Here is a 12,365-nt window from a genome sequence, read left to right on the forward strand (position 1 = left end):
TTAAAATTCTTTTACCATAGTACTAATATATAAAAATTTGCTACATTCTTGTACATATAGTTGGGAAAATCTGTTCTAATTGACATTGTCAAATATAAAAATCTGTTAGCAAATAAATTTTATTTTAAAACAAAAATTCTAATAATAGGATTCTTTCTTACTGTATCTAATATTATTATCAAAAATTTTTAGGCATTAGATTTCAATTAATGTTAAGATTATTTAATAAAATAATTTTCAAAAGCAGGTATCGGAAATTAAATTTTAATTTTGTTTACAGAATTTTCATAAACTAAATGTAAGAACGAATCATTATACGCCTCTTCCTTCTGGATGTTCTCCATTAAAACGTGAAATTCAAGACTATATTAGATCTGGTTTTATAAATCTCGATAAACCATCTAATCCGTCTTCTCACGAAGTCGTGGCTTGGATTAAAAGGATTCTTGGAGTTCAGAAGACTGGACATAGTGGTACTTTGGATCCAAAAGTAACAGGATGCTTAATTGTATGTATTGAAAGAGCAACGCGTCTCGTTAAATCACAGCAGGGTGCTGGAAAAGAATATGTCTGCATTTTTCAACTTCATAGTGCTCCCGAAAGTATAAATCAAGTAGCAAAAGTAAGTTTTGTAATTATTATCTTAAGTATTTGATTTAATAAATTATTAATTATTTAAAACTATAATTATTGAAAGGCGGCATTACACTGATAGAGTTGGTAATATATACAAACAGTTTTTAAAATTAAAATGTCATTTAATTTTATTAAAAAAGGAAAACTTAGAATAATATAAAAAGTACATTAGAATGAATAAAATCTTATTTATCAAAACTCTTCATATACAGTGATTTTTCTAGATAATTTGTAGTATTTATCTCAGAAGTTTTAGAGTATGTAAATATATATAAAATTCAAAATATAATTTGTTTTTTTTTTTTTTAAAAAAAATGCATTTAATATTTATTCAGACGGTAGAGTCATTGACCGGCGCATTGTTTCAAAGACCACCTCTTATATCTGCAGTGAAACGACAACTCAGAGTTCGGACAATCTACGAAATCAAATTTTTAGAATATAAACAAGAGCAGAACATGGGTAAGAAAAATAGTTTTAATTAGTGTTCATATAGCATTCTACATTGAAATATATAATTTTATCACAAGTCATAAATTGGGATTTCATTTCAGGATTATTTTGGGTTAGCTGTGAGGCTGGAACTTACATACGAACACTGTGTGTTCATTTGGGTTTATCACTGGGTACTGGAGGTCAAATGCAAGAATTGAGAAGGGTTCGATCTGGAATTCAGTCAGAAAAGGTAAAAATTTCTAAATTGAATTTAATAAAGTAATAAAGTTTAATAAAGTTTCAATTTAATTTCTTAATATTTATTTATAGGATGGATTAGTGACAATGCATGATGTTTTAGATGCTCAATATCTGTACCTTAATCATAAAGATGAGTCATATCTGAGGCGAGTCATCAAACCTTTAGAAGCATTATTAGTTTCTCATAAAAGGATTGTTATGAAGGACACTGCTGTGAGTTAAAATTTATGTATTTATATATTTTATATATTTAATGTAATATTGTTATATTTTAAATCATAGCTTGATTTTGTGGTCATGTGGACAATGCTAGGCATTTCAATGTTAATGAATTTGGTTAACACAAAATATTGGCTAATATATAATACAAAGAGTGTTGTGCTTCTGTAAATTCAATAACAATTATGTTATGTCATTTAATACAAAGCACACTACTTCAATTTCCCAAAGTCACTGAGCCAGTGACAACACACAAACTATCATGATCAAGGGATGTTTTGACTTTAATGTTGACTTTTTTTTTGAAAATACGTCGGAAGGCAAAAGTTTTTTGTAAAAATAAAAAAGACACAGTCGTTCCAAAAAAATTCTTTTTAGGAGATCACCAATTATTTTTCATTCATGTTCTAGAATACTGTAGATGACCAGACCTTTCTCTATAGGATACTTAGCCGCCCAGTTAAAACATTCCTTAAAAACATAAAAATAATCCAATTAAAATTCAAATTAATGTTGACATCAATGTTGTTATTGTTAGCAATGTGGGTATGTGCCCCACCAATGCTGTTCACATTAACTTGAAAAATTATATTTTCTCTTTTATAGTCAACTCTGAATGCTGCAATGATTAGTTAAAACAGTTGACTTGCACATTGGAAGCTGGAAGTTAATGGAGTCGGGATGTTTTTGATTAAAAATATGTAATTTTATGAAATAATTCTTGTTTTTAATTGCTTTAATAATGAAATAACAAAACAATTGAATTGCAGTATTAACTATTAATCAGTTTAATTTTAAAATTACAAACATATTTGCTTGGATTTCAATGGATACTAAGTTATTTTTAAATATGTAAAGTTTTATGTATAGTATCTGGATTCAGTTTGGTGGCTAGATCATCCTGTTATATCCATTAGCTTTAATCCTCTTTTTACCAATACTAATTGATATTGAAAAATGAGTATTGATTCTTTCTTCAAGCCACTGTAATAACAAAAATAATAAAAGTTATGCTGAAAAATAATCAGTTGAAAAACGTCAACTAGAAAGCTGCATGGCAGGTGGCTTTTTCCAGTTAATTATCATTGAAATGTGCATAATGGTGCACATTTCTACAATTATTTATTTCTTCAAACCTCTTTATTTCCATAAAGTATATGTTTGGAACAACACAGAAGTTTATTTTTAAAATATCCAAACAAAAAAAAAAAACAGAAAATTTTGTTATTTCCATTTGATGATATAACTGTTGATATTTTATTTTTAAATTACAAAGTGCCAATTTTAAGTTCTTTAACTTTGTATCAATGGGGCTTGACTCTACTAAACAGGTTTGGCCAATTCCTGAGCCATGTGTGGCCTGCTGGCCTTTTTTTTGAAGCATACTGATGAATTTTTCTTGCACTACATTCAATTAAATATCCAGAAACATAATGCTTTTTCATATGATTAAAGTAAGTATCTTACCATCAGTAATTTCAATAAACTGTCTAGATTTGAACACACAATGGTTATATGTATGAAGCTTTAAATTTAATTATTGCCACCAGAGGAATGTTACTTGTATCCATTCACCACACAAACATTTTACAGTTGCCAGCATGAAGGGTTTCTAACAAGGAGCAGTGTATAATGAGCACATTATTTATGCAAAGTTGCCAATTTAGTCATTTCCACTAACTCTGGTAGATTGAGGCATTTTTTCCCCCTTGTTCACAGGTTGCAATTACAGAGAAGAGTTTGGATTTGTCAAAGCAGCCCATGAAATGATTTGAGTTAGTGTTCTTGTCATTTTTAATACCAGACCAATTGTTGTATGTCCCTTTATGTTCTTCTCAGTTTTTGTGCAGAGAACAACATAAAAAGTTGATTCTGCTGAGCTTTAATTGTGTTGCTGTAACATAAATAGAAATTAATTATCATCTTATATGAAAATCTAAGATTGCAATATTGTTTTAGTAACTAGTATTTCAAGTGTAATTCATCTATTCTAAGAAATGAACATGTCAAATACAATTTATAGTAGTATAATAGATAGCAATAGTAGTATAATAAATGTCATGTCAGAAATTGTCTATATATTTGTAGTGTGTTGTAGAAGATTTTGTTTTGTTTATATGCATATTAGATATGTGAAAAAGTTAAAAAATTAAATTATAATTGAAATAATAATTGTTAATTTTCATGTAGATAACTACAGTATCATAAATTTATATTAAAAGAGGAATTTTGACCCATTCTATTGATTAATTTTTAAATTCATGAAAATTAAAAAATTTATGGGTTTGATTTCAGTGTAACTGATTAAATATCTAATAATTTTCAGGTAAATGCCATATGTTATGGTGCCAAAATTATGCTTCCAGGAGTCTTGCGTTATGAAGATGGAATTGAAGTGAATGAAGAAATTGTTTTAATTACGACAAAAGGAGAAGCTATTTGTCTTGGTAAATTTTTAAAAAACTAATCATTTATTTTAATTTGGTTTATATTATGGCTACAGTAGAATAATTTTATTAACCTATAATGTTTACAGCCATAGCTCTGATGACAACGGCTACAATTGCCAGCTGTAATCATGGAGCAGTGGCAAAAATTAAGAGAGTTGTCATGGAACGTGATACATATCCCCGAAAATGGGGTCTGGGTCCTGTTGTAGGTATATTTTTGCGTAAATAATGCAAAATACTAGTAAGTTTGCAATATTTATATATAATAAACAATTTTAGGCTTCAGTAAAAAAGAAAATGATTGTCGAAGGTTTGCTGGATAAACACGGAAAGCCAAATGAAAATACACCTGCTAATTGGTTAGCCACATATGAAGATTATGTGTAAGTATATTATTTTTGAAAAAACATTAGAATTTGTATAGTAAAGGATATGTAGTTTTGTTGAAATAAAGGATAACCAACAAAGTAGTTTTCAAATAACTACACATTAAATATCTATGAAATTACATGCTTAATGAATCTGAATTATGGCCATAAATTTAAGTTATTGTTTATTTGCCAAGTAGTTATTCTAAACTAACTGAATCAACATAACATATTTGTATGCAATTACTTTGCACAATTGGTAAATTAATTGCATAAACACACAGATCTGTTTCTTCTGGAATGAATTTATCAAAACAGAAACATTGAGTCAGACATTTTTTGAAAAGTTCTGCTTTGTGCAAATATCAAATATTGAATAATCAGATTATTTGAATTATTTTGGCTCATTTGTACAGTTGATTGAATCATGGAGTAATGTAGTGTGTGCATTCATGCCTGATATGATTTTTTAAAATAAGAATCTCTTTTTTTTAAAAACAATTACAGTAGAGCGTCGATTATCCGAAAGCCGATCAACCGAAACTTTTCCAGTTGGACTGTGTTGTGCTGAATCAAATATTTTTGATACTAGATTAACTTCTAAAGTATAATTTTTATTTTTCAATATATTTATTTTGTTTGTACAAAATAAAGAAATAATTTTTAACGATACAATAGCCATGATTATTATTATAAAAATTTTCGTTAGGCTTAAAATCAATGAAAATTCAACGTGAAGTGACATGCAACGGAGAAAAATTTCAACATGAGATAGGTAAATATATTTTTTCGTACATAATCGGTTATCCGAAAAATAAGTTATCCAAACAACCCCAGTCCCCAATTGATTCGGATAAATGACACTCTACTGTATTCATAACATACCAAAATTAATTTTGGATTAATTCATTCTAGTTTTTGATTCTGCTTCTGGCTTTTTCCATCCCAAGAGTACAAATTTGTTTATTTTTTTGGAACCAAAGTTCTGCCAAAATTACAAGATTATTTTCAGGCTATGAATATTTAAATTTGTTAAAAATGTATCTGATGAAGTAAGTTAAATTACTTTTATACAAAAGTGTAGCTGAATAGTTATAAAGTAATTTAGGAAATTCTGAGAGAAAAGTTAATGGGACACTGTCTCTGGATAAGAGCCCAAAAAATCTATCCGGTAGTTTTGATTTAATATATGTATATTCCCGAAACTTCTACAGAAGACCATATTGATGTATAGTGTAAATGTAGATGTATAGATTGTGTATTAATCAACCAACAAGATTTCTAGTTTTACTGCTGGCTATACCTATATATGCCATGTGTATTATGCATTTTACTTTCCAACACTTTCCCCTGTTATGTATACATAACAATGGAAAGTGTTGGAATCATGTCAGATTTGTGCAAATATCCAAGTTTTTGTGAATCTCCATATTTTGAAATCTCTTGCATCTATTTCATTTAATCTCTCAGGATGGGGTATTAAGAAATGAAATTTGGTGTAGTAGCCTGTGTATAAGGGGAATTGATACTATTAAATTTTGGTGGCTAAAATTCAAGGGGGTGGGAGATAGAAGGGGTCATGTGTCATATGTCAAGTGGGGTCAGACTTAAAAATTTTTACTTGTCATTTAACATTTACAATATTTTTTATAAAACTTATCTCTGCCTTCAAAATTAAGCTTTTTATATTATTAATTATTATAAAATGTTATTTTTTTTAACAAAATTTGATAACAGGTGGTGCAAGTTATGCAACTCCATTGTTAGGGATAAATAAAAAATCAGCTAAGTTTTATTCAATTACAGCATCTTCATTACACTTCTTCAAATAACATCATCATCACACCGATGAGATGATGCTTATAGACTCTATTGTGGTAGGTCAAGACCAAGTGTAGTGCTACACTGGTTTCCATTGAGACTTAATGTAATTGCTTTTTCAGTCACACATATGTGGTGTCCCATAGTTTCTGAAACTTGCTTATCAACAAAACAATATAACATCATGCACATGGTTGAAAAAGCAACTAATACTAAATCTCTGTAGAAACTGGTGGAGTGATATATATAAGCACCAATGAGAAAGTGTTCATAGACTCTGTTATGGTACGTTAAATTGAGATGAAGATGAATTTCAAGAAAAAGGGTATGAGTTGAGAGGGTATGAGGGCCAGGAAATGGATCTGAACAAAACTTATTTCTACAACAGTCCTTCACTAGTACTAAATATAGTAAAGGGTTTGCATGGAATGTTACCAGATTTGAAAAAAACACCCTTGAAAATTAGGGTGACAAATGCTACCAGTTTACCCAGACATTTCCATCAAAGCAGAAAAGCAGCTAAGGCTCTTGACTGCTATAGTAAGCAAAAGTAAGCATCGGAAAGTTGAACTCCCAATGTTATTTATGAAAATTTCATCATGCAAAGGAACATTAGTTTGTCCTCTCCAAGAATCAATTAAGTTTAACTTTCATATATGATTTCAGTATTCTTTACAATATTTCAAATAGTAGTTAATCATTATTATTCACTACTTGAAATTATCATTATTGATAATCATAATAATAAGAAAAAATTATTTTCTATTCATTAAAAAACAGAATATGTAAAAGGCTAGAGGGAATTGAACATGGGCATAGCAATTGAGAGCCTTAGTTACTTTGCACTGTTTCAACAGAAATTAATGGCTATGACTGGTAGACATTCATTGCCCTAGTTTTCAAGGATGTTTTTCTTGAAACTGGCAACATAGTTCGTTCTTGTCCTTCTCTATATTTTAGTACTAATGAAGGATTATTACAGACAAGTTTTATTTGGATCTAGTTTCAGGTTCTCATCCTCTCCTTGTTAGACTAGTGTTACATCCAACACTTTTTCTCCTGCAATGTTTATTATTAGCTTTGTGAAACAATAATTCAGTAGTTTATATTCAATGCAAACTACTGAATTTGTACCTGAAAAAATATAATATTTTGCTTGTCTCTAATAATGGACTTGAACATATATAAAGTTTAGGCTGGGGAAAAATTTTCTACAGCATTTTAGTGAATTTTAATCAAAAAAGTTGTAACAAAATTTAAAAAACCATAGCTAACATTTCTCATTTGTGAGGCTACCTAGAACAATATACAATACATTAGTGTATAAACATTTGTTTATTCTCATAAATACTGTACGTTATTACAGTGTACTGCACTACCAATATAACTATAAATCTATTGTTACAACCCACAAGTATCATACATTATTGAACAATTCTTGGTTTTGATTCACATCAGGCAACAAATGCTGAATAAAAATCAAATTCCCACCTTAGGGGCCATTTATGGAGATGTTTAACAAGTTGCCGACATTCTTTACATCAAGACAGTTTTCAATTGGAGTTTTTGTTAGTGTCATCTCACTGAAACCTTTCACACTCAACAGTGTGCACTGGTTATAAAAGAACAAATTCAATAACTGTTGGTATACGAGGGTAATCTGAGAGAAGGTCATTTACAACTATGATTTTATAAACTTTAGCCAATGACATATTCTTACATCCGACAGCAACAAACCCTTTTAAGCAAAATCCTACTCCATCAGAAATTGTTTTTTTAAAATTACAATATTAACAATTAAGTATTCGTTTATTGGAAACTTTTGTGTCTACAAAACAAAGAATATGTGACACAAGGTGACCTCTGTTAAGCAGGCTTTTCTTTTGCATAGTTGAAGTGATGAGAGATTTCACTCAGTCAGTACTGTCTCATTTTAGGAGAGATAGAGTGATGTTAAGGTTTCCATCTGGCTGATTTTGGGTTGGTTTGGCCGATGGTCAACAAAAATATTTAAGTTTTGGCAAAACAGTTTAAAATATGAACAAAATTATATTTTAATTGAAAAATATTACGTAAAACTATAGCACCACTGTGAAGTTCTATTTAGGTGTTTTATTCTGATACCAACGTAACATTTGTTTGGTGTTTTTCTTTGAGTCTGGTTTGAGGTCCAAGCTATGCCTAATTGATTCCAGTAAAGTTTTATATGGCCTTTTTAGTCTTTATTCTGGCCTTTAGCCTTATTTCCAAATTTAAGTGATTACACTCGGAAATTTCTGACACCAAGAAGGTTGTAAGCCTGTGGGCCTGAGCTAATTTCACGCAAAATTACTACTTTGTAATTTAATTTCTTAATGCAATTGTTAGAAAAAACATCACACTAGAACAGATTGAATAACGTTCTCTGTAAACAAACAAAGAGGAATTTTAACATGTCAAAAAGAAAAAAATCTCATTGTGAAAGAGGGACAGCTGCAATCAAATGTCATCAAAGTCAATTGAAGAAACCTATACTCTCACCTGGGAATTAACCTTCAACTCCATCAACAGTTGGATCATGTGATCATTTTCCCAGGCCAATAGCTTAAAAGGTGGAGACACTGAAGTTCCGGGTGTTTGTCTCATACAAAGTCGGAAGGAAGGTGTTCGTCCCATACCACGTACAAAGGAAGACGACTCCACACCCAGAAGTTAATTATTGCCAAGGGAAGATGACGACAAGGTGCCAAGTTTAACGGACAGCCCCGGCCCGTTTGCCAAAGAGAAGACTCCCATACACCAGCCCACTTTCTAACCCCCCTCTCTCTGATTGAACGAACATCATTTAATTGATCAACGAATTTTGAGGTATCAGTAGATTATTGTAAACACTCTCTCCACAACGTTAGCACCCAAATTAGGTCAGTAGGTCAAGCATGCGCCTTGCGAGCTTCAATAGAAACCTTTTGTCACTCCACTCGATAGGAATATATGTAATCGCATCTAATCACATATTCTGTAGAAATTAGCCTAATTAGTAGAATTGTATGTATCATAGGGTTAGATATATAATAAACTTTTATTTTATTATGTTAACAACCTGTTTCCTGTCTATGTGACCAAAAGAACACTTATCAACATACCCATGCAATTTCCCCACTTGAAATTTAGCCCTCCTAAAGCCATCCAACCAGACACAGAGATTGGGCTTTACCAACCCGTGCAGATTAAGTGGTCATTAGGGAGTTACCCTGAGTGTTTTTCTGGATGGCAATAATGTAGTCTTGTATGTGAGGCTAGGAGTAAGAGGATGGAGTAGGAAATGATGAGATCCAGTTGGAAAGGAATCACTTGACACAATTTACTACACTTAAATATTTATTAGATGGCATGAAGGTTTGTACAATATGTTACACAACTAAAAACAACATAGTAGTTTACATGCATTATCATTGTGGAGAGAGAGAGTGTGTGTTCACAAATTTCAATACCTTACAAGTTTGAACTAGAAATCCCACATTGAGGAGAACAGGAGATAAGTTCTTGACATAGATTAACAATTTGGGAACTAGCAGCACACAAGCAGAAGGATGACGAGAAATCCGAAGGCACAAACAAAACTTCAGATGGTAATAGCACACAGGCACAGATTTTAAAGGGATGAATAATGGGTAGAATTGGCCTTTCTTCATTATATTCAAAGCAGCAAATACCTTAGAGATGACTAAAAGTCATGGGAAAGGTGTCACTACCAATGCTAAGTTGTGAAAAGCATTAAAAAAGAAGTGCATCTTCTCATTACCTTTCCCTCCCTGGTTGCTGCATTGGCCCAATGAAACAGTTTTTAAAGGTGGCAACTGTAGATGACAATGGGATAGTTTTTTTTTTTTTTTTGAGTAAAAAGAGTATTAGCTGTAATTTGTTGGGGTAGTGTTGCAATATTAACTTTATCTGCAATAAGATTATTGTGTAGTGGAAAATAAATTTGTAAAAGCATGTGTATCTACATATAAATGGAGAATTTTTGAGTTTCTTTTGAAAGATTGATTCTGGATTTTCCAATCACTTTCCATTCTTAGGCTTGATGTTTATTAATTAATGAATGTACAGAGCTTGTAATGTAAATTGCTTTAGTTTAGAAAAATTAAAGTATTTGAAAGAATTCAGAGTTGGGAGAAATTCCATCACGTTAAAACATCCACTTGAAAAACATTAGTTTTTTTAGCAAAATGTGCAAAGGAAGTCATCGCTAAATCTAAATTCTTGTCGCATTTTAGCAAAAAACTAGCAACAGCTTAAACCCTGCATATACAGTAGAGCATCGATTATCCGACTTAATTGGCGACTGGGGTTGGTCGGATAACTGAAAAGTTGGATTACCGAAAAGTATGAAAAAATACATTATTAGTATAGTGTATTAGACCTGGTTTAAATACTAGCCTCCCTTTCATGGTCGAGCCAGTGCTGCCAGCTAAAACATGCAAAAATTTAACAAAAATAATATTAAAGTAGCCAAGACATAACCAAATATTGTAGCGCCACATCACTAGCAGACATTTGAATTTGCCGACTAGAACGCGGTCGGTTAACCGATAAGTCGGTTAATCGGGGATCGGATAATCGATGCTCTACTGTATTTAATTTTTTTAAACAAATCTATAAGGTACCAACGACAGTGTAAAGTGTATTTTGAAACATTATTCCTTTATTTTAAGAGCCTGATCAGGGCCTTTCAAAAGGCTGAAAATGTTAGCTATATAAATCAGTGTATGCCAAGTCACATGGGGGTGAAATATTCTTTTAAATTCTTTCTATATAACAATTTGAAACAACTTGATTTTCTATATTTATTGTATTTAAAGTTTAAACCATTTATTATTTTATTATTCAAACATACTAAAATATTAAATACAAATTTTTCTTTTACGTTATCTAAATTTTAGAAAAGGAGCTGTACCAGTTGCAAATATTAAGACAGAACCAGTAGAAGTTCCAGAAGTGTCACGAAAGGTATTAATTTATTATTTATTAACTGACCATACCAAAAGCCACTTTATATTTTTTATACAACAGACAAATCAAATGTGGCCAAAAACATTAGTTTTTCTCAGTTTAATAAACCTTTTTTGTTACTGCACAAGGTCATGTATAGATGATTGAGTGATTTTTTTTATAGCAATGATTACTTATATATTTTGATAAACAATATTTAACTTAATTTTTGAATAAATTAATATTTAGTAGTAATTTTTTTTAATACATTCATTGACAAAAAAGTTATGCATCAATAATGTGAACATATTGATAATGATTATAATATTATAGCAAAGAATTTAAAGAAACCTTAGTACTTTGTAAGACCTGTTTTGACCCAGAGCCTTACGAGCACCATAGGCTAGCCTGTGACCATTCGTTCACAGGTGTTGTACCTGCCACTTCAGTCTCTTTGTAGATTGCTGAAGCTGGCATCTCATTTGGTCTCACAAATCAATGGGCAATGAATCTGGAAACCAGATATGTCAAGGATGTGTGGAAACACGACAGACATTTCTGGATGTCGATCTCCCTCATATCATCACTAAGGGGCTGTCCGTAAATTACATAAGGTATTTTGGGGTAGGTGGGGGTCAAGAATTTCTTACGATTTCTTACTCAGGGGTAGGGGTAATAGATCTCGTCTTATGTAATATATTGTTTTTATTCTTTGATCTCGTTGAGTGGTGGAGTTTTGAATTTGGCTTTAATTTGGCAGTTTCTATTAAGAACGCTCGTTGTACTGACGCCATCAGATGTGTTGTGATAGAATAATAACACTAGCAGACTCACTCTCTACACATTTTTTATCATGGGAGAAAGGCCGTGTAGGGGTTTCTCACTGTTTTTCTTTTTTTTTATTTGAATAAGTGCACCACTCCTATGGGTATATAAGAATACTAAGAATCCACTAAGAATACATAAACCAAAATACATGATACAAAGTAAACATAAAATTAGTATTCGATTTTTAGTGAAAACTAAAATGTAAAACTAGAAATTAGAAATTATAAATAATCTTATCTTCCATATTTTTTGAACATAATTGTACAAAGTATCAAACAGTGGCTTCTGAACAAGCTTATTGAGTGGATATGGCCACCTGAAACCAAGCGTAAAGATTTCTAATTTCAGAATAAGTCTAGCTTGATTGTAAATTGTA

General features: G+C 31.0%; 1 protein-coding gene across 2 annotated transcripts in view; it reads left to right on the plus strand.

Moving 5' to 3' along the window:
• Nop60B (dyskerin pseudouridine synthase 1 Nop60B) overlaps window positions 1-12,365 on the plus strand; it is a 38,265-nt gene that overhangs the window by 14,032 nt on the left and 11,868 nt on the right. For both annotated transcript variants that reach the window (XM_067275214.1, XM_067275222.1), the window contains exons 4-11: window positions 281-622; window positions 972-1,098; window positions 1,191-1,321; window positions 1,402-1,545; window positions 3,878-3,998; window positions 4,088-4,206; window positions 4,281-4,384; window positions 11,113-11,179. In XM_067275214.1, coding sequence (XP_067131315.1) covers window positions 281-622; window positions 972-1,098; window positions 1,191-1,321; window positions 1,402-1,545; window positions 3,878-3,998; window positions 4,088-4,206; window positions 4,281-4,384; window positions 11,113-11,179 — 1,155 coding nt within the window. The remainder of the gene's footprint in view (window positions 1-280; window positions 623-971; window positions 1,099-1,190; window positions 1,322-1,401; window positions 1,546-3,877; window positions 3,999-4,087; window positions 4,207-4,280; window positions 4,385-11,112; window positions 11,180-12,365) is intronic.

Source organism: Centruroides vittatus, unplaced genomic scaffold (assembly GCF_030686945.1).
Source record: "Centruroides vittatus isolate TY-2023 unplaced genomic scaffold, ASM3068694v2 contig_1154, whole genome shotgun sequence".
Classification (NCBI taxonomy): Eukaryota; Metazoa; Arthropoda; class Arachnida; order Scorpiones; family Buthidae; genus Centruroides; species Centruroides vittatus.